This window comes from Eulemur rufifrons, chromosome 7 (genome assembly GCF_041146395.1).
Source record: "Eulemur rufifrons isolate Redbay chromosome 7, OSU_ERuf_1, whole genome shotgun sequence".
Classification (NCBI taxonomy): Eukaryota; Metazoa; Chordata; class Mammalia; order Primates; family Lemuridae; genus Eulemur; species Eulemur rufifrons.
The window spans coordinates 267,861,276-267,887,754 of NC_090989.1; the positions used below are offsets into that span (position 1 = coordinate 267,861,276).

Below are 26,479 nucleotides of genomic sequence, written 5' to 3' on the forward strand. Positions count from 1 at the left end.
CGCAAGGCTCTCAGTGTGGCCTCAGGTGTCAGAAAGATCTGGTAGTGAGTGGGCGCCTCCTGCTCCTTCGCAATGGGACTGCGGGCAGGTGGCTTTAGCTCTCCAAGACTCAGTTTTCTCCTCTGTAAAACAGAGATGGTAATCACCCCCTCCACCTCTCCTGGCTGCTGTTGTAAGGGCTGGATGAAGTCATCTTCTACCTGTGCAGTCCCGGGTAATCAGTGCATAGAGAGGGTCTATGGGCATGTACACACACGCGTGTGTATGTGTGTGTGTATTCTAGAGTCTTGTAGTGTATCTCGAGTCTTGTGTATATTTTAGACTCTAGGGGAGTCTTACAATTCCAGGGTTCTAAAACATCAGAGCTGAAGGGGACTCAGAGTTCTAACACCGCCATCTGAGGTCCAGAGAAGGGCAGTAACCCACCCAAAGCTGCACAGCAAGTCAGGGAGACACGGGGTGTACCGGGGATGAGTGTATAGTCACTCTGTCTGAAATGGGAGCCCCTTGCTTGCTCTTATTTTCACAACAGCCCCAAGCTGATGGAAGCTTGAAGTCTGGGGTTTCCCTCAGAGACCTCCTAACCCATGCCATGGCTCAGGTGGCCGTCCCCGGGGCCTTCTGGAAGCGCACACTCAGCTTGATCCTCGTGACTTAGAGCCCTGGCCCAGACTTGCCTTAGACCATGGTAGAGGGGCCATGGGGACAGCGGGTCAAGGGTGGTACTGGGTGTTGCCAGAGTCCTTCTCGATCTGTACTTGGGTGGCCTCTTCCTCCCTGGAAGAGGAGCTGGGACCGGTGGGAGGAAGGGAGGCAGCTGTTTGGGTGGCTAGATGTGGCCACGTGTGTTGGAGCAGGTCCAGACGGGCGGGAGTCCCAGCGTCTCCTGGTGATTGAGTGCGTCCCGACCGCGGTCCTACTCGGTCCCCGCTGTGCACTAGCAAATCCTTCCATTCCTGAGAGACGGGCTCCCCCTCTCTCTGCATTCAGAAAAGGAATGGCTGGGACACAGCGTCACTTGGTCACCGTTGCTGTGTCCCAGTTCAGCTTATAAACTCTGCCAAAGCAGTGAAGGACTCCCCCGATGTCTTCTGGCCTAAGAAGTCCTGAGAGCAGAAACGAAGTTGTAGGAAGCTGCTGAGCCTCACGTAGTGTCCGCGTCCACGTGGGGAGTGTTCACGGAGCGCGCACTCCAGCCCCGACGTGCAGCGGGCGGTGCGGAACCGGGCAGGCAGGGAGGCTGGGCCCCTGTGACCTGCAGGCCTGGATGCGTCTTCCCTGCCTGATGTGTTTCTTCCCTCCCGCAGGGACACAAGGGCTACCCTGGACCAACAGGGCACCCCGGAGAACAGGTGAGGCCGCAGCCCCAGCCCTGAGGCGCTCCCTCCTTCCAGGCCCCGCCTGTCTCTGCCTCCTCCCTGGGCTCTGCGCTGTGAGCAAGCCCAGAGCCAGGCCGGCCTGCCTCCCATCCTGCTGGGGCCCCCCGGCCCGGCCCAGGCCACCTCGCCTCTCCCCCAGCCACATTCTCCTGAGAGAGCCAGAGTCCACACCGGCCCGGGGCTGGCACGAGCCACTCGGCTCCGTTCAGAGCCATCAATAGCTGGCCTGTTCCGGGCGCTGTTAGGGGATATTATACATGCCGCCACGGGGTTTGCAGGAATTTTGGCCACGCTGGCCCAAGTCAAACAGCAGCCCTGCCAGCATGGGAGAGCCAGCCAGGCCTCCGCAGTGATTGCTTATTCCTGGGCTGCAAGCAGAGGGGTGTTTGTCCCCCTGAGCTGGTCTGACCGGTTTCACGGAGAGGTGGGCTTGGGGGCGTCCTCTTCCTCCTGCTTCACCTCACATTCCTGCCCCTGTCTTTGTTCACCGTCAGCCGCAGTGCCCCCAGACCCAGAGCTGGGCAGGGTCTCTCCTTTCCTTATGTTCTTCCTCTCTGTTCCTTTGCAGGGGCAGCCGGGACCTGAGGGCAGCCCAGGGGCCAAAGGTTACCCTGGCAGGCAGGTGCAGTATATGGCTTCTGGAAGCTCTGTGGCCACGGTGGTGTGGAGATGGCCATGGGTGCCCCCAGGCAGAGGGAGGCGGTGGGCTGGGGGCCAAGGAGATGCACCTGCCGGGTGGCCCTAAAGAATGGACTGGGCCAAGGAAGCCTCTCTTTGCAGGCAGCGGGACAGGGCTGGTCAGTAAGGGGGGTCTTGGTTCGGGGGGCTCCTCCAGAGGCTCCTCCCACTCAGTCTCCCCCCAAGCCTCTTCCCTGGGACCCTGGTGCTGGGGGGCTCAGGTTGGAGACTGCGGGTCCGGCCCCACCCCCATCTGACAAAGGGAGCAGCTGAGGCCCAAAGAGACAGGACCCGCCCCGGGCTTGGCAGCAGGTAGAGCGTTTCCACACGTCCTTGATCTTCTGTCTTTTGTGTTTCAGGGGTTACCTGGACCTGTAGGGGACCCCGGCCCCAAAGGCAGCCGGGTAAGTGGTCCTTGGCCAGAGCCACAGAGGTGGGGCCTGGGTGGGCATCTCCTGTCCCTCCAGTGGGCTTGATGAGATGTGAGGGCTGTCAGTCCTCCACCTGGGGCCCATCAGGGGGGACCCTTGAGCCAGGTGAGCCGGCTTGGCCCTGTGGTCGGGCAGTCTGGGCAGGAAGTCTCTGCTGGGGTTCGGCCACGGCCCAGCTGCAAATAAGTAGGCACTTGCTTGCTGTGTCCCCCGAGTCCTCCCCAGCCACCGGCGACCAAATGCCTGTCGCTAGAATCTTCAGAGGCCTCTTCCTGCTCCCAGCTGAGGGCTGCAGAGGGCCACCCTTCTTGGAGAGCAGAGGTGCCTGGTGGGTGCATGTGGCCCAGGCCTGGAGGCTGGTGGAGCTTCCTGATCTCCGCTTCCCTCAGAGCCCCCATGGAGCAAACCCTGAGTGGCTATCAGCCTCAGTTTGCCTGTCTTTACAATGGGTGGCGCCCACCCTGCGTTTAGCCTGGTTATGGGGGCACCAGGGATTTGACAGCAACTGCCGCCGAGGAGGGGGCCCCCAGGTCGGGGCTCCCATGTGGGTCGTGGGGAGGTGGAGGAGGTTCTGGGTGAACTGAATGGGGTAAACGGAGTTGGAAAGACTAGGAGCTGATGAGCTGGAATCCTCTCTTCTACCTGCAAAGAAACTGGGTTCATGGCGGGGACTGGACGGCTCCAGCCCAAGGTACAGGTCCAAGGTGGAACTGGCACGAGGATCCAGGTGTTCTGAGGCCTGGGCTCGCTGCCTGTCCAGGAACACTCAGCAAGTGGGTCACACAGTCCTCGGTCAGGGCAGGTTGTGTGACACGCCCTCCACCCCAGCCAAAGCTATTTATACCCTGGCGGGAGGGAGAGGTCAGAATGGTGCAGTCTCCGCCCTCATCCCTGCAGGAGACTGGCGGCTGTTTGGAAGGAGAGGTGGGGAGGTGGGCGAGAGGGGGGCAGGTGCGTTCTCCAGGAGGCTATTGTGATAGGTGGGGCCTGGGGGGGTCCTGTCCTGGGATGCTGGGCCTCCCTTCCTTGATGCAGCTGTTCCCGTGAGCTGTAGCCCCAGAAGGGCCTTCTAAGCCCAGCCAGAGAGAGAGAGAGAGAGAGAGAGAGAGAGAGAGAGGTGTCTTCTCAGCCCAGTCCCAGGTCTCAACCCGCCAGGAGGACAGGGCATGCTAATGACATCTGGGGCCAGCCTGGGTGAGCCAGGGGCTGCTCCAGCTGCCCTTCCAGCCCTGCCGCCGCCAGCCTCGTGTTTCTGAAGCCAGCAGGGCGCAGGCTGTGGAGTCAGGGTGGCCGGCTCTGAGACCTGCTCTGCCTTTAGCCAGCTGTGGGACCTTGGGCAAGTCACGGGGCCTCTCTGAGCCCATCTTCTCACCTGTGAATCTGGGATATAAGCCCTCCTTAGAAGGGTCAGTAAATGTCCCCCGTTAACAGTGTGAACATTGAGCACGCTGGGTGCCAAGGAGGTGGCCCCGGGGCCTCTTGGCCTTCCAGCGGGAGAGGTGGTTGTAAGTCCTGGGGTCCTTGTCTGTGGGAGACGCACATAGCAGAGGGGTTAGGAGCCCGGCAGGGAGCCAGACGATTTGCATTCAAATGCAGGTCCTACCACATTCCAGCTGTGGGACCCTGGGCAAGTCAGTCACCTCTCTGGGCCCACATGTCCTCACCTGTACAAGGGGCTGGCTAACAACACCTACTTCCTCGCGGGGTGGTGAGGACGCAGTCAATGCTTTAGTGCATACAGAGCACTGAGAGCCCTACCTGGCACATAGTTTGTGCTCGGTAACCATTCACTTTAGTTGTAGTTATCGTTAAGTCATTCCGTGAACACTGCGAGTGCAGGTAGTGGTAGAAGCCCTGGGCCAGGTCCCTGTCCTTGAGAAGTGCCCGGGCTGGTGAGGCCGTGAAGCACAGACGCAGATAATGAAGACATGAGGGAGGAAGTGGGGAAGGTGGTAGGAGCCACCACCCCAGGTGCACACAGGGCTCCGGGCGGGAGCGGGCGGCTGCTCTGGCTGGGCGTCAGAGGAGAGCACATCAGAGCTGGGCTTTCAAGAACTTGGCCCTGCGGTCACAAGGGGTGGGAAGAGCGTGCCTGGGGGAGGGGACAGTGGATAGAGGCTGGGAGGTGGGAACTCAGAGGCACTTGAGGGAGAGCCCAGGCTTTGGAGAGCCGGACCGAGGTGACCCCGAGCGGATTAGGAGTTCACTAAGGGAACCCCCAGCTCCGCCACTGACTAGTTGTGTCGCTTTCACTCCAGAGCGTCAGTTTCGCTGTGTGTCCGGTGAGGGGCTGACAGCCAATCTGTGGGTCTTTGTGAGGGCCTGTTGCAGCAGCACACGTGTGCCTGGCACAGTGTCAGCATGCTGGGCTGGCATCTGCTGTTGATGCCAGCACGCAGGTGGACGTGAGCCCCAGGTCTGGGACTTTCGAGGCCCGGAAAGCACTGTTGGAGGGGCCACGGGCGCCCGTGAGCATCCCTGGGGGTGGGCAGGACTCGGTGCCCCTCGGGCATCTAACCCGGCCGAGAGCTTCCTCCCACAGGTCCTGGAGCCCGGCACGGGGCGGGCCTCCCACCGGCGAGAGCCCGCGCCCTTCCCTGGCGTGAGGGTATGTGCCTTTGGACTACATCGTGGAAGCCAGCACCATGCAGTCCATGGGCATATACACTTGCCTCAAGGCCTATGTCGTCGAGGAGCCACTGGAGCCGCCACTGCCACCGGCGAGGAAGAGGAGCCAGGGCGTGGGATGGCAGCAGTGGGCGGGCTGGGACCGGTTGGGCCGGCCACACCACCCCACTCGACCTCTCTGACCCCCTTCTGCTCTTTCCCAGGGCTACATTGGACTCCCAGGGCTCTTCGGCCTGCCAGGGTCTGATGGCGAGCGAGTAAGTTGCTGCTTTCCTTCCTCACCCTCCACCCACCCCCACCCGAGCAACGCGGAACCTGCCAGGCGCCAGCCTGGGGGAAGTCACGGAATCCCTCCTGGAGGAGGTGCCCTTGAGTGGAGTAGGAGTCTGCTAAGGGGAAAAGTCAAGGCAGATGCCTTCCAGGCATAGGGAACAGCATGTGCAAAGTCAGGAATGTGTGATGACTTGACAGTTTAATAGTTATTGTCGTCAAAGTGCTGAACGAGAAGGCGAGAGTGCTGGGAGTTGAAGCTGGAGGGGGCCCCTGGTTGAAGTCATGAGGGTGCTCAGGGACCAAGGCCAGGCAAGTGACTTTATTCTAAGAGCAAAGGGAGCCTCCTGAGGGCTTTCAGCAAACAAGAAACAGGCCTATTTCATAATGTAGGTCAGGGGTCTGCAAAGTGGCCTGTGGACCAAGTCTAGCCAGTTGTCTGTTTTGGTAAGTGAAGTTCTGTGGAACTCGGCCGTGCTCGTTCAGTTGCGTATTATCTGTGATGTGGCTGCCTTCTCACTACAACGGCAGTGTCGGTAGTCATGACAGAGACCTTACGGCCCGCAGAGCCAAAAACATTCACTATCTGCCCGTTTATGGAAACCATCTGCTGACCCGTGTTCTAGACAGATCAGTCCGTTTTCTTGGGTAAGATGTGGCTGGGTTGGAGGCAGGAGGAGCAGGTGGCGCGGTGCCCGCAGTCCAAGGGCAAGGTGGTGTGCCGTGCCTAAGTGCAGGCGGTAGAGCCAGGGGGTGGGGGTAGGGGGGCAGGGGAAAGGGGAGATGGGGGTGGGTGCCCTGTCTCTGGCTGGGCCCTGAGGTCCCTGAAGAGACGGGGACACTCAAGGGGAAAAAGCTCTCTGGGGAAGCTTGTGAGTCTGGTTTGGGGGGACAGTGGGTGCTAAGGTTTCCCAAGACGCCCTGTCCTTCCAGACCGAGCATCTACAGCAGGGGAGCCCAGGGGAGGGCGCGGGAGCTTCTGACGGCACCCTGGCCCAGCCTTGACGTCCATTAGACCTTGGAACCTTCTTCCCTGCCCCTCCCAGCCTGTGCCCATGTCTGGGAGCTCAGGCGTAACCTTATCAATAAGCTGAGTGTGGAGACTCTTAGGAAAACAGGAGACTGAGCGCTTAGTAAGCGCTGAAAACAGGAGCACTGGGTGCTGTCTTTAGGCCTGTCCCAAGCCTGTCGTGCATCTGACGGGTAGCTGGTGCCACTGTGCACATAGCATAGATTCCAGGCCCCCTGTGACTTCCTGCTGTGGGTAGCTCTGGGGCTGGTCTGGGGCAAGCCTGGCTGTCCCTGCTGGTCTTCCTTCAGCCCTGACCTCTTCCCTTTCTCTCCCCTGCAGGGCCTGCCTGGTGTTCCTGGCAAGAGGGGCAAGATGGGTATGCCGGTAAAGATTTTCCGTGTCTATTACGCAGACTCTAGGGGGACACCCCCTCCCCTGGCCATGCTGCCCTGGCCACCTGCCGCCTGGCATCTTCCGCTTCTCCCTGCTTGGCCATGGCTCTGCTTTGAGTGTGGGGGCCGGCACACAGTGGCTGCGGCCGGGCTGGGGCTGGGGCTTCCTTGGGCTCCGAGCCCCTCTGGGATGGCTCTTCTCTCCCTGGGGGCAACCGTGGCACTCAGTGCCGTTCTGTGTCTGGGCGGCTTCTGTCTGGGGTGTTTGTGTCCGTGGGGCTGCTTGGACTGGGGGACGTCAGCCCGGCCAGGTGACCCTGCTCTCATCTCCCACGCAAACTCAGTCTCCGTGTCGTCTGGGTGTCACCCGGCTCTGTCCAGTTTCACTCGTGCACACACAGGGCCAGAGGACAGCGGGGCGTGTGGACAGCCCCGCAGCAGGCATGACCCCGAAAGGGGCTCAGCGGTGACCCCCCAGCCAACCAGCTTTGTCTGTGATTCTCCATCGTGGTAGGACGTTGTTTGTCCTGTTGTTTGTACATCTGTGGGACATGAAGAAAAAGCCAAGGCACAGAAAGATTAAGTCACTTTCCCAGAGGTTTCACGATGAGTAAACAAGGGAGCCAGGACTCTAACTCAGCGGGTTTGTCCCCAGGTCTCTGATTTCATGGGGGCTTGGGGCAGCCTCTCCGGGGCCCCAATTGGTGGTAGTGTTGTAAAAATAGATTCCCTAGAAACTGCCTGGAAGGAAGGTCATTCCTTCCAAATATCTCATTATTCAGAAGGGGAAACTGAGGCTCAGAGAGGCAGCATGGTATGTCTAGCATCCCTCTGCCACGCCGAGGCAGACCCAGTTAGGGGTCTTTCTTTCAGGCCCAACCCCCATGGGCAGCTTAACGCTTTCTGCCGCTGTCCCGTGGGTGGACCCCCAGACCTGGAACCATGGCCACCCCCGAGTCTGGGCCTCCCCTTGCTCGTGGCCGGTGGGGAAGGGTCTGTGGGCAGGTTGGAGCCTGCGAGGCTGCTGGCGTGGGAGCCAGGAGCACTCGGGCACTCAGAGGGGGTTGTCTGTGCTTCTGTGGCTGAGGGACGTGTTACCTGTTGCAGCGTATTGAGTGGGGCCTTGTGGGGGCCGGGGAGGGGGTACAAGGAAATGAACGGCCCAGATCTGCCCTCAAGGAGCTGACAGAGGAGGTCCCCATCTTCAGAGGTAGGCCTCTCTGTGGCCCGACAGCCACTCTGTGCTCCGAGGCCTGACACCTGGCACCTGGCTGGAGGCAGGAGTGGCACCCGATGCTCCTGGCTTCAGGGCAAAGACTTGGAGTCTGAGGGGGCTGGGCTGGCACCTGGGCCCCCCCCTTCATGCCAGGTGACCTTAGACAAGGAGGTTCATTCATTTGGTGAATGTCTGTTGAATGTCCACTATGGGCCAAGCTTTGTGCTTGGGGCAGAGCCATGAATTAAGACAAAGTTCCCACCTTCTTGGGGAAGACAGACAGACAATCACTGAATGGGGAAATGGAAGAATGAATGATTTAGTGAGTGTCAGGTAGTGCTAGATGCTAAGAGAGGGTATGGTAGGGGACGGTGAGTGCTGGGAGGGTGGGCTCTTGGGTAAGTTAGTCCAGAAAGTCCTCCTTACTTCATGAGAATGAGGTGAGGATGGCAACTGTGTGGCTTTCCAGGGAAGAATATTCTAGGTCTAGGTTAACAGCAAGAGCAAAGGCCCTGGGGCAGGAGTATGCTTGGGTCAAACTTTCTGAACTGCAGTTTTCTCATCTGAGAAAAGTGGACAGTAGTGCCTAGCTCATGGGAACATTGTGCTTGCCACATAGTAAGTGCTCAATAAATAGTAAGCATCATCATTTCTATCTGTAGTTTCCTGGATGGCTGAGGGGCTCTCCGTATTGTGCGACTTTGATCCAGTGGTTTCACCTTTTCTGGGTCTGGTTTCCTGCAGTGTCAGTTGCAGGGTGGGAGCAGTTGACTTAGATTATCTCAGATGGGCCCTGCTCCATCTCCCAGGCTCACCTGCAGAGCCATGGTTGGGGGATTGATTCAGACTCTATCCTGGGGGCCTGACCGAGGGCCGGGCATTGCCAGCTTACAGTTGAGGAGGAGACTGAGGCTCAGAAGGTGGATGAGTAGGCCAAGGTCATGCGGCTGCTGAGAATCAGAGCTGGGTTAGGATGCAGCGAGAGCTTCCGCCTGGCCCCAGCGTGCAGCTGATGAGAGCCTGGGTTCTGGAGTCTCCAGGGCGTGGAAGAGGCAAGATGTGTGAAACTCTGGGCACATCATGGCAACTTCTCCAACAAGGCATGTCAGCAGAGCTGTGCCTCAGTTTTCCCCTTCCACCACCTCCTCTCCCCTCCCCTCCCAGCAGCCCTTTTATCCACCAGAATTCTCCCTGCCACGTACCTGTATTCTTCTTGGAGCTGAAAGTCACGCTATTCGTGGCCTGGCCAAGAAGGTGGCCGCCAGTCTGGCGTGCTGGGCACCGTGACCCGGCCTGAGTGTGAGATAAGGCCCCACGCTCCTTTCTCATTCAACCAGAGTTTACTGAGCACCTCTGGCGTGCCAAGAGCTAGGGAGAGTGCTGTAGCCAAAACAGACAGAAAACTTTGCTGGAACTCAGCCAGTATGTCTCCTGGCACGAAGGAATTCAGCTCATTCTCCTGACACTTCCTCTTCTTAATAGGTGCCTAGAAATCGCCTGGCCCAAAACTTGGACAAGAAAGAAAAACCATTCACGGAAGGAGCCCCCAGCCCCACCAGGCAGATCAAGGGGTTGGGAGCACAGGCAACAGAGAGACGGCCCTGAAGACCACCCAGAGAACGTGTGAGCCGCAGGGCATGGCAGACTCGGAGGCCCAGCGAGGCAGAGACAAAGCCATAGGGACTCAGCCGATAGGAAGTCCTGTTACGTACATACTAAGTCATATCTGCCGCAGACCTTGCCGATTTGCTGGCCGTGGTGGCTGGATCAGAGTCGGGGGTATTGCGTGGGTGGGGAGCTGTTTGGCTGGAGAGATATGTCATGAGCTTGAGGTTTAAGGGTGAGGACCATCAATAAACAGGATTAATGACCAGAAGAGAGCATGGCTGTGACCCTAAGTCCCCTTTAAGTGAAAGGAAGCAACATTTATTGAGGCCCTTCGTGTATGTGGTATTGGAACCACATGTGATTCTCCTGATGAACTTCGGGGCAAGATTAATTATCTCTGTTTTCCAGATGAGAAAACTGAGGCTTAGATTGTCAAAGCCATCTGTCCAGAGATGCACCGAGGCTCAAACCCCCATAGCAGACAACTCCTCTCTGCTCCCTTGCTCCTTGCCTTTGACTTCCCAAGATTCAGCCCTGACCTTGACGACGGGGGTATTCCCTGGCACTGGGCTGCCAGATGTGGGTGGGAGGGAACGCCCTCCTCAGCCAAACAGCCCTCTGCCTACACGGTACCTTTGGGAGCCGTGAAAATACCCTTGATTGTGGTCTAGCCGCTGCGGCCAGCAGATCAGCAAGGCCGGCATCAGATGGATTTAATGAGCACGTAACAGGACTTCACATGGCCAAGTCCCTATGGCTTTGTCTCTGCCTCAGCTGGGCCTTTAGGGCCATCCCTCGGTTGCCCGTGTTCCCAACCCCTGGATCTGCCTGGTGGGGCTGGGGGCTCCTTCCGTGAATGGTTTTTCTTCCTCGTCCAAGTTTTGGGCCAGGCGATTTCTAGGCACTTATTAAGAAGAGGAAGCGTCAGGAGAATGAGCTGAATTGCTTTGTGCCAGATCGCAGCTGGCCTCTTTTCTGGCGGGGCTGGTGATGATTTTGCTGTAGTCAGTGTTTCCCCAGCAGGCAAAACCTCAGGCCCATGCATGTGGCCTCCTCAATATCCGATTTGGAAGGAGCGCATGTGAGAGCCTTTTGCCGATGGGAGCCGAGGAAGAGACAGGGCTGCTGGGACCTTAGTGATGGGCTGGCCCAACCTCTTTAACAGACAGATAAGCAGACATGGCCCAGAGAGGGCAAGTAACTTGCCCAAGGACACAAAGCAAGGCAGTGGCAGACTCAGGACTTGAACCCAGGACCCTTGCTTGCCAGTATTGGGTGCTTTCTGCATGGCTCCGTTTTCTCCCTGCTCACATCTTCAGCCTCCGAAGGAAAGCTTAGTCTGTAGCTGTCATCTCTGCTCGCATCCCCTGCTAGAAAGAGAATGTGCTGTGGCTTTCTGAGGAGGAGTCCGGATATAGGATGTTACCAACTTGGCTGGAGCTGAGTGGGTCTCTCTTGGCTTGTCCTGGCTTGTTCAGGGCACGGCTCAGTGTCACTCAGAGTGGGGGCCATGCGTCCTGGCCAACAGTCTCTCATGGGGCTGGGAAGATGCTGAAGTGACTCCTCTTGCCTTGTACCCTCTGGATCCACGACCAAGCCCACTGCGATGCCTGGCGAGGCAGGTCGCCAAGCACGGCTCCTCGCGTGCCCCCTGGCCAGGCCTGCCAGGGCCCTTGTCAGTAGCGAGTCGGGGGAAGACCCTAAGCTTACAGCTGGAAGGGCCCGGCTGTGGATCCAGCTCCCTTCGTGTGTGGCTCAGGGACGACTGGGACTTGCCCAAGGCCACACAGCCCTCTGGGCTGGGACAGGGCCTCTAACACGGTGCATTTTGGCTTCAAGCCCACGGCTCTTTCCAGTTCTGATATTCTGGGCATCAGGGAGCCAAGAGCAGGGGGACGCAGAACTCATATTTCCAGGGGGGGAAACTGAGGCCAAAACAGATTAAAGGTTTCAGCTGTGGTGACGCTGTGAGCAGGAGGTGTGGTCTCCAGTGTCCCAGATGTGAGCCCGGGCTGTCCCGGGGCTGTCGGTGCCCCTGGAATCCTGGCAAGAACTCTTCCTACCTGTCTCCTCGTTCCCTGAGGTGACTTTTCTTGGATAGATTTCCTAGTGAATTTCAAAAGGGCAGGGTGAAAACACGTTCAGCATCGTGAGAGAAGGGAGCCGGGGGATTTCAGGGAGGTCTTTCCACGTCAGCACGCTCGGCGTACACACACCGAGACAAGAACGTGGGCTGCTTCAAGTGTGGTAGGAAGGATGCAGGTTAGACTTGTGCAGGAACTTCCAGACTTTGGAGAATTTACACCTTGTAAAGAGTTCTCCAAGATCCCTCTGCAGGTTCCTCGTAGAGGTTATTAAATATTCCCACTGTTGGTGCTAACCCTAACTAGCATAGTGAAGGCACATTGGAGTTTACCAGGGACTGGATTATAAACACCTCTCACCTCTTCTTCAGCCTGGCCCTGCCAGGTGGGTGGGGCAGGGTGACCGTTTTGTAGGCCAGGGAGCTGAGCCTTAGAGCATGAGCAGGACTTCTGATTCCAGAAGCCCTTTGCTTCCCTGCCTCTATATCCCGCCCTCTGGGACAGACAGTTGATACCTGGAGGCTGGGGAGTAGGGGAGATGGCCTTCAGAGCTCTCTCCAGCCCTTGGCTTCCTGCTGTGGATGTGGTGACAAGGGCTGTCCCTGTCCTTACCTCTATTCCTCTGAGTTGCTGTAGCCAGGAGAGAATGTGGAGTCTCGCCCCTGAGCCTTGTTCTTTCTGCTCCTGGGCCTTGTGCTGCCCAAAGTACGAGGCGTTCAGTTCCCCAGAGGGGCCCGACCTAGGGAAGCAAGCGGAGAACCACGTGGCTGGGGCCTCGGCAGGGAGCCGAGCTCATTCCTTGGGCCTCGGGCCAGCCCGCTGCAGCCAGGGGCTCGGGCATGCGGAGGAAGGTCCCTGCTGCTGGCCGGGCCGGGTGTGCATGCCATGTGGTCGCCTTGCACAAGCAGGAGTGGCCAGACAGAGGGAAGCAGACAGGGCAGAAGTGGGGGCCACATGTCCAGCTCGGCTGCCGCCTCTCTGAGATCCAGAGGGGCCAGGCCTCAGGGGCTCTGGGGTGACTGCTGGAAGTGGCTCTGCCGTGGGCCGTGCAGGGATGAGGCAAGCCGGTGGGGTGATGGGGCCCTGGGAGTGTTCTGCTGGGCGTCAGGAACATCTAGGGTCCTTCCGTCTTAGACTGTCTATGACTGTTCCAATCAAAGATTCATTCTGGTGCTTTTAAAGCTCTGTCTTCTTTCCACCTGTTGTGCTCTTAATTACAAACCCTAGATTCCTGGAGGTCATCTGCTTGACCCCTCCGTAGGAAGGGACACTGAGCGGGTACCTGAGGCCACCAGCACGTCCAAGCAGAGCCAGTCCTCGTCCCTGGCACCAGCAGGCCCTTCCTTTTTGTGCATTAGCTCAGGGCTCTGCACCCTTCGAGGCCCACAGGCAAGCGCTGGTCCGTCCTGTTCACTCGGTGGCCAGTTATAGCTAAGAGAACGGGTTCTGCCGTCAGACTGCCTGGTTGAAATCCCAGCTCTGCCATTCCAGAGCTGTGCAACTTTGGATACATTTCCTAACCTCTCTGGATCTCAGTTTCCTCATCTCTAAAATGGGGCCAATAATAGGACCTGTCCCCTGGGACTGTAGGGAGGTCACGCGGTTGGAGTTCATTGTTACTGTCATTGTCTTGTCCCACCACATCGACCACTGGCTGTACTGGGACTGCATTTTTTCTGCGGAAGTGACTGCCTTTGGGATTGTGACTCAAAATTCTGATGACAATCTCTCCCTTGATTATACCTAAGGGATGTGCTCTCACATGGCTGCGGCCTACCGTATGCTGGCGACATCTCAGCTCATGTTCACTGTACTCGCCACTGAACAGCAGAGAAACTGAGCCTTAGAGAGGCCCGTGGGTGGCGCAGCCAGAGCTGGCACAGGGGAGGCTGGCTCAGCAGCTGGGCTGAGAGGAGTCCCTGAGCCAGCCTGGAGCAGCCTCTGAGTGCAGACCTGTGATCTGAGACCCGCTGGATGTGACTGTGTTGGCCATTACAGCCAGGATGGGTGGCTGGGAGGCGGGGGTGGGGCGGGATACTGTCAAAGTCTCCATCTTGCCCCCAGCTGATGGCATTCCTGTGCTTAGGGGAAGAGTCTCCTTCCTCCCAGGCCCTGTCTAAGGGTTGGGCCAAGCTGCAAGGGTCCTTAGAGATCACACCCTACGATGTGACAGTCAAGTGAGGGCCTGCCCAAGGTCACACAGCCGGCCCGGAGGAGAACCAGGCTCATCTCTGGGTTGCTCTAGACGCTGGACTTGGCGAACAGAGCAGGGACTTCTCAAGCCTTGCCTCTAGTAGGCCATGCGGGGTTCACCAGGCGCCCAGCCTGACAGCGTCCCTTGGTCCCCTGATGGGCTGTCCTCCTCTCCCACCAGGCCCCTCCACTGCAGCCTCCAAAGGCCCGAGGTGCAAACTCAATGTCTTCCGAAGGCACCCCCGGCTGTAGCCTACCTGGCTTTTTTTTTTTTTTTTTTTTTTGAGACAGAGTCTCGCTCTGTTGCCCGGGCTAGAGTGAGTGCCGTGGCGTCAGCCTAGCTCACAGCAACCTCAAACTCCTGGGCTCAAGCAATCCTCCTGCCTCAGCCTCCCGAGTAGCTGGGACTACAGGCATGCGCCACCTTGCCTGGCTAACATTTTCTATATATATATTTTAGTTGTCTAGATAATTTCTTTCTATTTTTAGTAGAGACGGGGTCTCGCTCTTGCTCAGGCTGGTCTCGAACTCCTGAGCTCAAACAATCCACCCGCCTCGGCCTCCCAGAGTGCTAGGATTACAGGCGTGAGCCACCACGCCCGGCCCCTGCCTGGCTTTTGTCTCCTGTGCCACGGGTGAGACAGCTCTACCTTGCAGTATGATTAAGAGGGGCTGGATTGGGGATGGGAATTTTCCAGGGGGGCCCCTAAGGATGTGGGGAAAGGAAGCTTAGGTGGGGAGCAGATGTGTCCCTACAAAGACATGACCCCGAGATGGGCCTGTGTGCACAGGCATGTACACACGCGTGTACACACACATATCCCTGCCACCCTCTGCAGCCAGCTGAACGAGCAGTTTCTGCATGCCAGGCTTCGCCCGTGCACAGCTCATATGAACATGACAGAGTCCAGAGAGGTGGGACCTGGGCTCAGCTTTGCCACAGACTTGCTTTATAGCCTTGGCCAAGTGACATTTCCTCTCTGAGCCTCAATTTCCCCATCTGTTAAATGGAACCAATAACCTTTCCCTCAAGGGTGGATATCAAAAGCAAGTGAAGTTTTGCATGCAAAGTGATCAGCTTGGTCAGTATCTCATTATTGTATCTTCAGTGAAGCCACACCTTCTGTGGGCTGAATGTCAACCCAAGAGGGCTTCCTGGCAGGGGAGGGATTTGAAGGGAATGGGACTGCTAGGCAGGCCAAGGCTAAAGGCCTGGGCACGCACACACCTTTCACAATCTCTTTGTTCAGCCAGTAGAGGCTTTGGTTTGGCTTTTGTTTTTAGGTTGGTCTTTTTGGTTTAATCTACTCCCTGGATTCCCTTAGTATTAGAAACCAAAAATATGATTATCCTCCATGAGGACTCTTTACCGTTTGAACAGCTCAGACATTCTTGGTCAGGAAAACATGTGCTTTGTCTTTTATTAAGTTTCCCTGGAAAAACAATGATTTGAATTTAAAGAGGGGAGGCGAGAACAGGTTTCCCCCAACTCCAAGCTTGAGGACTTTCTTTTCCTTTTGAAGTAGACGTGGCGCTCTCCCCCCGGCCCCCGCCGCGTCCCCACAGCTGCTGTTTTCCCAGCTGCCTGTCTCCCCAGAGAGCGCGGAGTGGTCTCCAGAGTGGGGTCGGGGGGGGCGGCTCAGCCTCTCTCTGAGCTGCTGAGACTCACCTGCGGATGCTGCGCTGACGGTCACTGGTGGCGTGACCTTGTGCGACCTTGCCACTTACCGTTTCACAGCCTCATTTCCTTTATCTGTGAAACGGGGATCACGATTCCATGGGGTGGCTTTTGAAGAACATAATCAGAGAAGGTGCAAGCTGGAAACTGCCACAGCGGCCATCCCCTGTTTGACCAGTGGGGAAACTGAGGCCCCTAGGAGAAAAGGATGCTCTTAGGAGAAAGGATGGCCTAGACCCGGCTTCCTGATCCCCAGTTTGTGTCCTTCCCACTCCATCAGGACCAGGTCCCAGGCTGGGGGCGGGGCTGTGTTTCATGCTGGGAAACCAGGTACCATTTTCTTTTCAGAGGCTCTGAGTCGAAAAGAAGAGGGCTCCCTGCCCATGGCCTGTGCCTGGAAAGTTCTTTATGTGCGGGTGTCTGTTGATGGCAGGAGGTGACCCCACTGTCGGCCCAGAGCCAAGGCGTGATGCTGCTTGGACCTTGTCCTTGTGTACCTCCTGGGGGTCTGGATCGAAGCCCACCCTGAAGCTGTAAACACTAACCTGCAGATGTTTGTTCTCTTTCATGCCCTCAAGGGGTTTCCTGGAGTCTTCGGGGAAAGGGGACCTCCAGGGCTGGATGGAAACCCCGTAAGTATCTCAAGTGTGTAGGAACAAGAGAGAGAGTCAGAGCAAACACAGAACGTGTTTTAGGAGACCAAACTTTGGGGTCAGACAAACCTGGGTTGAATCCCAGCTCTGCGGCCTGCTAGCAGGGTGTCCTTACACAGATTACATGACCTCTCTGAACTCCAGGCTCCTGTCTACCGTGGGTGCCCTATGACCTCCCCATGAGAGTCCCAGCCCACTAAGCCCCAGGCTGTACCCCGTCCCCAGGACTTAGAAAGGTTCACAGGTCACTCCCCACTGGAAAGGCCCTGGCTGCTGCCATCTTACACAGCATCAGAAATGTTTATGGGCTGGCAGAGGCCCGGGAAAGCAAACGGTTTGCACGCCCTGTTTGGAGAGAAGGGCCGAGTTCCAAAGGAATCTCCACTGCAGGCATGTTTATAGCATTTGTAAATAATCCGAGGCCCAGGCTCTGTCCCATCAGGGAGCCAGGTCAGCCTGCCCTGGGGAGCTGACTCTGCCTTTCCCTCCATCCCAGGCTCTAGGCCAGGGTGGGAGAAGGTGTTCATCTTGGCCTGGGGACGGGGGGCGGGGGAAACCATGTCCAGAGCTCTTTGGAACACCTGCCTCGGTCCCCCACCTCCCCTTGGGGTTTCCTGCCTGAGTGGCCGTGCCTGGCGTGCCTTCTGCAGAGGTGGCTGCTGGATCCACGATCAGCACCCGATGTTGTGTTCATTCACTTCCACAAATGCTGCGCGAACCTGACCTAGCCAGGCTCCCTTGGGGGTTAAAGCCTTGACTTCAGAGGCAGACAGACCTGGGTTTGAATCCTGCTGCACCACTTGCCAAGTGTGAGCTTGGACAAATCCATTCACCTCTCTGAATCTCCTTTTCCTCATCTAAACATGGGCAGGATCAGAGCGCCAGCTTCAGAGGGCTGTCCTGAGAACGAAGGCAGGGCAGGCAGGGCACTCGGCCTGCAGCACGGCTCTATAGGTGGGGCTCTGTAAGATACCAGGCAGCAAGGGCACAGTCCTGCCCTGGAGGAGTCCCTGCTGCCCCAGGCTGTTGCACCAGACACAGCAAGAGTCAAAGAGGTCCTGGTGCCCTGGAGAAGGGCGCAGGGGAGGCACCTGGGGAATTGGGATGAGGAAACCGGTGAGGGGACGTCCCAGGAGAGGAAGGAGCGCCAGCAAAGGCAGGGAGCGGGGAAATCAGTGCGTCTCCATCAATACGTCACTTGTTACATTAACTGGTTCAATATGTGATGTCATTCTGGAAGCTTCCTTGGGGAGGGCCAGGGATGTCTTCATGCTCATGGCCTAGAGGAGCAGAGCGAGGACCTGATGTCTGGTCTCAGCTCTGCCGCAGAGTTGCTGAGTGACCCTGGATGAGTCACTTTCCCTTGCTGTGCTCTGGTGTCCTCACTTAAAGCCAAGGCTGCTGCTTACCTCCTGGTTTCCTTCTTGGTGCCTGTAGTGACCCCCTCCTGTCCAGGCAGCCCCGGGAGACACCAAGGAGGAAGACGAAGCGTCTGGGGGATGTTGGCAATTCTCATTGCTAATCACAATTTCCACAGCCCCCGATTTTTATTCTCACCTTTCCATTTTGAACTTGACCCAGACCCCTCCACCTGTCTGTTCTGGTGTGAGGAATGGGAGATCCATTTTTTGGATGAGGAAACTGAGGTTTAGGGGGAGTAATCACAAGCACAGCCTCGTCGCCTGACTTGCAGGCAAGAACTATTTCCAGCCTCCTGGGGCTCTGGAAGGAGGAAACCTGAGCGTATGGGGTACTGGGGAGGGTTTTCCAAGGGCCCCCCTGCACCTGCACCGCCCAGCCGAGAGAGGGAGGGACGCCGCCTGGTGGCCCTCAGCTTGGAGCCCTCACAGCTTTGTTATTGCCTTGCACCTGACCTTGGGCAAATCACTTAACCTCTGCAGCCTCAGTTTTCTTCTCTGTAAAGCGAGGGTGAAACATCAAACACTTTGCACATCTGTATTACCACGATCTGGATTCTGCCCCTTGTTTCATACTTGCAATTGGAAGATATTGGATTTGGAGGGCCCAGCTCCCCATTTTACAGACGAGGAAAGCTGATGGCAGAGGGGGAAAGGGTCTTGTCCAAAGTCAAGGCCAGGCACAGGAGGGTCACTGGAGCCTGTGGTCAGGAAGAAGGAACGGTCGGCTCTGAAAGACCCCACCTAGTGCCCTTGTGGAGGATGGTGTGAAGGGAGGGGCCCTGGAGGGAGCCAGGACAAGTAACCACCTTGGTCTTTCTCTCTTTTTGCAGGGAGAACTGGGCCTGCCAGGGCCCCCAGGAGTCCCCGGCCTCATTGTAAGTAAACTGATCCTGGGGGTGGGGGGCGGTTGAAGGCAGGGCAGAGCCAGGGCATGGGGAGAAGGCAGCAGGCTTTGTAGACCCTTCTCTCACCAAACCCCAGGAAGGGGCTGGAGGAGCAAGACCAGCCTGGGCAGGGGGACGAGGGAGGATAGCCCTGCTGTGTGTCCTCAGGGGAGTGACCTACGTCCTCTTAGCCTGCGTCCTCATTAGTTAAATGGGATGGGCGCTTGGAGCATGAGACTGCCAACATACTTTCACGCTTGCCGCCTGGCCATGGCTCTGCAAGGGGCTTGGGGTGGGTGACGGCATGGCCATTCCACGGGCCAGGGGCTTCGGGTCCAGAGGGAAGAGGTGGCCAGCAGAGGAGCTGAGCCTCTGGCCCACATCAGGCAGTCTTCTGGGTCACCTGGATTCAAATGACAGCTCTGCCGCATCCTCGGCCAAGTCACTTACCCTCTCTGAGCCTTAGCTTCCTGTCTGTGAAATAGAGGTGAAAGTAGAATCCCCCTGGAGTGGCTGTGAGGATTAAGTGAGGCACATTTATAGTCCTTGGCACAGAATCTGGCCCTCAGGAAGTGCTAGTGTATTAATTGTCGTCACTACCTCCTGAAATGCCCAGGACTGAGAGAGGTGGGAGGTGACCTGGGCTCTGAGTCCATCCAGGTTGAGTAAGCCTAGAGGGGTGGTTCCATCAGCCCAAACCAGGGGTCCCTGCTGGTCTCAAGGGGGTGAGTCTTGACCGTAGGCCAGCCCCACGGGCCAGTGAGAGGCCAGAGCGTCCCCAGGCTCTGGTGTCCTTTCTGCTCTGTCCTCTGGTTCATTCCTCAGGGGGCTTGAGTCTGGGGGCCGTGCAGGGACATGACTAGACTGTTCCCTAGCTTCACAGATGGGCTGCCAGCCTTACCTCTCCAGCAACTGTAACGAGGAATGCTGTTCCGAGGGAGGCTGGAGGAGGCCCCGAGGCTCACGGGAGGCCAGTCCTGGGCAGAGGGTGCAGAGATCCCCACTGGCAATCTGCTCCTTCTCAGGTGGCTGAGAGCAGAGCCCGGGCGGGGTGGGTAGAAGGTCAGAGCAATCTGTGTCTGAATCCTGGCCTTGCCGCCTTCTGGCTCCGTGACCTTCAGTTATGGCCTTGCTTCCCTGAGCCTCGGGGACCCCGTCTTATTAGGACACAGATACACTCGGTCCAGCCCAGTCCAGTGGCTAAGAGGGAAGTTTCTGGAACCAGACCGCCCAGGTTCAAATCCTAGCTCTACCACTCATTTACTCACAATCCTGAGCAAATTTCTGAACCTCCCTATGCCTCGATTTCTTCATCCATAAAATGGGATTAATATTAGTACCTAAATTGGAGGATTGTTGGGAGGATTTAAATAAACTAATACATATGAAGTGCCTAGTACATAGTAAGCACTCAAGAAGTGTTAGTTATAATAATAGCTATTGTTATTATATTACACACACATATGATACTTTATGCCTGGTGGCAGCTATCTGGATTGCTGAATCGAGAGAGTTCTCAGTCACATTGGAACTTAGTGGGAGACGGTGCTGCGATTGATTAGTGATGTCTGCCTTGGCTGGGGATGAGGAAGTGTCAACACATGAGTCATAAAGTTTTCATCCCTGATGTCCATTCAACGGGACTTTGCTAAGCACCTTCTTTGGCACAAGGTGCTGACCTAAATGCTTTGGAAAAAGAAATATCTGCCATGAGAGTTAGAGCAGTCTCTAGAAATCTTCCAGTCCAGCCCTCTGTAAGCCCAGCAGGAATCCCTTTTGGAGCATCTTGGTCATATGGTCAGTAAACTAGAACTTGAGAGCCTGGTCCATTTTACAGAACTCCCATTGTTCAGCGTTTTCCTGTAGATGGAGCCCAAGTCGTCCTCGCTGTCCCCTGGGGGAGGTGGCTTGGGATGCAAAGGTGTCTTTGTCTGGGCTTCCCAGGGCTCCGTCTTCAGGCCAAACAATCGCAGTCCTCACAGCCTTTCCAAAGGGATGTTTACATATCCTGGCTGTCATCCTTGGCACACGTCCCTACGTGTCGTTGTCCTGGTGTCCACTAGGTTGGGTCCTAAGGGGGCAAGAATACTGCTTGGCTAAATAAGTGCAGATTCTGGGGACTTGGACTATACCATCGCTGCCCTTGACCTTCCAGGTGCTTCGCAAAGCTCGTTCTCACCTGTGCTCTCCTCTGCGCTCCACAGTTAGGATTGCCAGATAAAACATCAGACGCCCCAGTTAAATTTGAATGTCAGAGGCAATATTCAGAACACATTTATACTAAAATATCACTGCTTGTTTATCTGACATTCAAATTTGACTGGACATCCTGTCTTTTTATTTGTCCAGTCTGACAACCCTATTCGCAGTGTCTCTTAGGATAATCCCTTCGGCAGGTGGGAAAACTGAGACCCTTGGTCAAGGTCACATGTAAGGCAAGAGAGGATGGAGGCTTGATCAGAGTTGACTCCCAACTCCTAGTCTAGGGCACTCCCCTCTTGCCCTCCTTCCCAGGGGCCTGAGCTGGGGGCCGAGCCCTGGGCCCTGCTGCATGTCTCAGACCCCGTGCGATGCCCCTTCCCCAGGAGCTGATCTGTTCCACCCCTCGCCTCCCTCCTGCCCTGTGTCTTTCTCCTGCCACTTCAGCCTTACTTCTCCTGTTTTTAGATTCCTTTCGCTGCCAAGGTGAAGTTCCCTCTCTCCTTGTGCCTGGAGGTCATAGGGCTGGACCCCAGCCCACCAAGTCGCCTCTGCTCCCCGACCGAATGCCCCCTCCCACCCCGGATTTTTGGGAACAGCAGCTTCTGTGCCTAGGGGAAAATTTGTGTCCCTGAAGAATTGGAAAGGCAAGGAATTTTCTAACCAGGAGTTAAAGAGGAAGAGGGATTGTGAGTCACCTATGGTTTTCCAGAGGATGTGGGTTTTTAGCTGAGCAAATGGGAATTCCACATATTGATAATTGCTTTAGTGGAAATTCACATTTATTCAATGCCTTCTGTCTAGTCAGTTGAAGCCATTTGCATGCAGACCGAAGCTGAACCTTCCCTCTGTCCCCTGGGTCCTCACAGCCGGGACGGAGGATGTGAGAGGACAGACTAACATTTATTGAGCGTCTGTCTGCTCTGTGAGCCCTTGACACCCACAAGGCTCGGAGCCTCACGGTGCCGAGGTCACCAGCCTGGGAGTGGACGTGTCAGGCTTGTAGCTCAGGTCTGTGTGTCCTCAATCCCAATAAGCCACCGGTGGCCCCCTGCAGCCCCCGAGGTGAGAGTGTCTCCAAACCGTCCCCTTTTGAGTAATTGAAACCCTTTGGCAGGCCCTCAAGCAAACTGCCCGATTCCAGAATCTGCTCAACAAAGACGAGTTCTGTCCTTTTTATTCAAAGTGACACGGGGAATTTGGCTCCTCTATATTTTAATGAGACCCAAAGAACAGATGATCTGGCCCAAAACCCAGCATTTGGGGTGCAGTGGATAGTCTACCGTATTCTGCTACTAGATGGTCATTGGCCTTGTTTCCTTGTCTATAAATCAAAGACAGGAGCCCCACCTGACATTGAGCAAATCCCGTGTCCCCGGCCCTGTGCTTTGTGTTTAATTGTCACAACGGCCCTCTGAGGGTAGGAAGTGGGATCACCAATTTACAGTTAGTGAAACTGAGGCTCAGAGAGGGTAAAACACCTGCCCAAGGTCACACAGCCAATAAGCTGGACCCAGCTGTCTCCACAGCTCATGCTGTCCACCGCTGCGCCACGTCATCAGCTCTGCAAACCTTCTGTGCTGACAAAGATGGCAGATGCGTGAGAGCGTGGACTGGGCAGTGCCGGGGGCTGCGCCGGTGTGAGCGACGGTGCTTAGCAGGCCCGCACAGGAGCCAGGCTGGCCGCAGCCCCCGGGTCCCTTGGTCTGGGCGGTGGTGGTTGTAAGTGAAAGTGTGCGAGTTTCTTTTTCACCATTTATGAAGTCACTTTTACCAGGCACCTCCCTGGGGCCATGCCGAGTGCTAGGTGCTGGGGTCACAGGAGTGAGATCCCCAGCCCAGGCGCCTGCCCCCAGAGGCCTCAGAGGCACACACGTCAAGGACGGTCAGTGTGGGGAGCGCTGCGAGCGAGAGGCCTGGGCTCCGAGCCAGACAGCCGGGGCACAGCCTGGCCTGAGGGTCAGGCAGGTGACCTGAGTGCCGGGGGCCTTAACAACGTGATGGAGGGCACAGCACCCTGGGCATAGGAGACAGCTTGAACCAGGGTCTGGGGGGTGGGTCGGTGGCTGAGTATGTCACAGCGAAAGGGGACAGCAGGGCCAGGAGGTGAGACACGGAAGCACATCCGTCAGGAATGACCGGTGCTGGAAGTACCCCAGGTTTTCCTTCAGGGGTCCCCCGGCTGGCATTTGGGGGGGCAGAACTCACACCTATTTCTGAATGTCCAGCCTGTCCTCATGCCCTGTCACTTATGAGCGATGGCAATGAGGAAAGGCAACCCTGGGTTCTTTACTGGGCAGCAGCCTACCCAGGGCTTATGAGCGTGGACTAGGGGGTCAGACAGACAGACAGACCTGGCTTCTGGTCCTGCCTCTGCCACACTCGGTGCCTAACCTTGGGCAGGTTACTTGATCTCTTCTTAGGCCTCGGTTTTCTCATCTGTAAAATGGAGTGGGAGTGACAGTGGTGCTGATCTCATGGGGTTACCGGGAACAGTGGCTGAGTGTCCGAGCTGCCAGTGTCGTCCTTGGCACGGTGAAAGGGCCCAAAGTACCACTGAGCTGTTGTTAGTGGGGGTCGAAGTGGGTAGCGTGGTGTCCGGCGCACAGTAGGGACTCGGTAAATGGTTCCAGACGCCGTTGACTGTGCTCTCGGTGGGAGTCGGTGAGATCAAGGGCGAAGTGTGCAGCACAGCGTCTGGGAGCTCAGAGCATGGAAACTGGGTCCAAATTAAGAGCCTTACTCATTGTTCTTTCTTGTGGGGACGCGACATTCCGGCCAAGCTGCCCTCAAAGGCATCCAGTGTACAGGAGACAGATGCTCTCGGAGTTGCACTCAGGGGAAGGTGGCCTGGGGTTTTCTCTCTTCCTCCCCCGAATGCTTGTATAGCCCAGTCTGGGGGGTCCTGCCAACACAGGGAGACCTGCCCTACGCAAGCTGCCACCTTCTCCCAGTGGGCCCTGCAGCCAGTGCCCTTTGCCACGGATTCCTTCCCCCTTGGGTTGGATGCCCCTGCCAGGTCCCTGCCCCCACCCCTCACATACCCGTTTGGAGAGGCCTGCGGAGGTGGCAAGTGGGCCCCAGCCCCTAAGGCCCCACGCAGGTGATCCCCAGCCTGCATGGAATTCGGCCCCCACAGAACAAGCCGGCTCAGGCCTGGTGCAAGGAAGAATGAGCCTGTGTTCCCCGCGCTGCTGGCTGGTCCCCTGCCCGGATCCCTGCCCGGCCCAGCTGGAGTGGCAGAGCCTGCTGTTTATTTGCTCACCACGGGGAGCTCTGGGCGGACCCCCCACCCCCCTCGCTCCCTCCATCCAGGGAAGGAGGGGAGAGATGCAGCGGCCTGGCCTGGCCGGAGGGGCCTGTGGGAATGCAGCTCTCTGGAGGGCCGGCCTCGCCCCGGCCACTGAGCCGGCTTCTCCCCTCCCTTCTCCTCCTCTCCAAAGGCCACTTTGGAATTGCCTGGAAGCCCTAAGACAGGCCATCTCGTGTGAATCCCAGCACTGCCCTAGCTCTGTGACTTTGCCCGAGCCCTAACCTCTCAGAGCCTCAGTTTCCTCATCTATAAAACGGGGATAGTGGCAGAACCGATCTTGCAGGGCCGCAGAGAGGAGTAACTGAGTTGAGGCACGGAAAGTGCTCACTCAGCACAGGGCCTGGCAACTCGTGCAGTGTGCGGCACCGTCGCCTGTTAAAGTGAGCCCTCCCGTTCTCAGTGAGAAGATGCTTGATGGGTCCGGAAAGCAGAATTTCTCAGCGAATGCTTAGCTGGGAGCTTTTCTTTAACCCAGGCAAGTGGGAATCTTGAAGCCCAGAGGTGGGGGTGTTTGCCCCAGATCACACAGCCATGGCAGGGCCGAGGCCAGACTCCAGTCGTTTTCGGGGTGCAGGGGGGTGGGAACTGACATTGCCTCAGCCAGGCCAAGCACCGTCCCTCCGTCTCTCTCCTTGGGGGCATTCCATTGCACGGCCCCCCTGGCCCTTCCCGCAGGAGCCGGGCAGGAATGTGATGTTTCATTCCCTGCCCAGCCTCCCTCCAAGACGTCTCCAGGCAGCTCCGACACAGGAACTTGAGTCCCCATTCTCCAGCCTGGCTACCTGGGGCGGCCTTTGTTCCTCCAGGGCTCCAGAGCTGTGCCCCAACCTCAGAGCACTTGCCAGGGGCCCCCCTAGGGCCTGACTTGGGAAGTGGGAAACTGAGGCACAATGAGGTCACCCAGCAGCCAGACACTTAGATCAGTCACAGAGGACAGACCAGGGAGGGGAGAGTATTTTCAGGGGCTCCCTCTCTCTGGGTGTGGGCGTAAGGTTATGGCCGTGGCTGAGGGGCATCGACAGGCTGGGTGGAAGTGCGGGGATCCGAAGGAAAGAGGACAGGCTTGTTAGGAGGAATTTCAGTCACTTCTTCACTCTCAACCGGGGTTTCTGGGCCCCGGCCTCGCTGACATTTCGGGCTGGAGAACTGTTTGTCGTGGGGGCTGTCCTGTCCGCTGCGGGACGTTTAGCAGCATCCCTGGCCTCTGCCCACTAGATGCCAGTAGCACCCCTTCAGTCATGACAACCAAAAACGCCTCCAGACATTGCCAAGCATTTACTCATATTGAATCAGTTACTCTTTGAAACGTGGCTAGGAGGTACGTGATATCCTGAGCCCCCATTTGTGGCACGAAGAAACCAAGGCACCGAGACATTAAGCTCCCCCAAATCACGCAGTGAGTGAGTCGCAGAGGAGCGAGACCTCTCCTCTGCCTCTGCCATCCGGCTGTGCGCCCCCAGCCTTTCCAGAGCCCTCCTTGAAGAGCTCCCTGCAGAGGGAGCTTGGCTATTCGGGGTTAGCGACTCCACTGGTCCCGCTTGGGGCGGTCCGAAGCTGGCTCTGCCCGCTGTGGGCCGGGATCCGCCAGCTGACCGTGGAGTCCCACTGGGTGCATCACCAACCCTGGGGCTTCTGGAATGGACAGCGCCACTCCCCACTTGCTGCCCTCACAAGGAGACGGCTAAGTTTCAGGGAAGCAGAAAGTGCCTCCCCTGCACATAGCTGGAGGAATCAAAGCTCCCGCTTGTGTTTTATTTAATTCTTGCTGCAGCTCTAGGACAGAGGGATCCATTTTATAGGGAGGGAGACTGAGGTCTGAAGAAGTCATGTGAAAGGCCCTGCGTACCTGGGCTGGTATGGGGGGTAAGGGATGTGATATGGGAGAGAAATATCTTGCATCTGATACGGAAAGAAAGGGGGTAGGGGAGGGCAGCAATCAAGAAGGGAACGTGGTGAAACATCTGCGTGAAGTTTATTCCTGCACGTCAGTGCAGCTGAACAGGACGAAGAGCATCCCTAGTTCCACCATCTATCAGCCCCATGGAGTTGCATCCTCGAAAGCCCAGCCCCAGGCACGGTGGGGGTCACCCCTCCCAGGGCAGCCTCCTGAGGGCCCCTCTCATGGCACCCTTTTCTCTTTCTCTCCCCAGGGCGACCTGGGAGCGTTGGGTCCAATTGGCTACCCGGGACCCAAGGGCATGAAGGTAAATAGTGGCTGCCCCTCCCCCGATTCGGGCCTCCTCCCAGCTGGGCACCCCCTGGCGCATTTCAGCCCGGAAGGAGGCCTGACCTCAGCTGCTGTGGGGGAAGGGAGGACAGGGGGATGCCGGACAGCCAGTCATCATCTGTATGTCATTTAGGCCAGACATCATTATTGGACACCAGTCCTCAAGCTGAGCATGTGTCTGACAAGGTTCCGGGCCGCAGGGCACTGGAAGTC

General features: G+C 57.3%; 1 protein-coding gene across 1 annotated transcript in view; it reads left to right on the top strand.

Annotated features, from left to right (window-relative positions):
* Nucleotides 1–26,479, top strand: part of COL27A1 (collagen type XXVII alpha 1 chain) — a 136,910-nt gene that overhangs the window by 43,273 nt on the left and 67,158 nt on the right. Inside the window, exons 8-15 of the mRNA XM_069476710.1 lie at nt 1,308–1,352; nt 1,948–2,001; nt 2,417–2,461; nt 5,320–5,373; nt 6,738–6,782; nt 16,148–16,201; nt 18,474–18,518; nt 26,190–26,243. Of these exons, the coding sequence (XP_069332811.1) occupies nt 1,308–1,352; nt 1,948–2,001; nt 2,417–2,461; nt 5,320–5,373; nt 6,738–6,782; nt 16,148–16,201; nt 18,474–18,518; nt 26,190–26,243 (396 nt within the window). The remainder of the gene's footprint in view (nt 1–1,307; nt 1,353–1,947; nt 2,002–2,416; nt 2,462–5,319; nt 5,374–6,737; nt 6,783–16,147; nt 16,202–18,473; nt 18,519–26,189; nt 26,244–26,479) is intronic.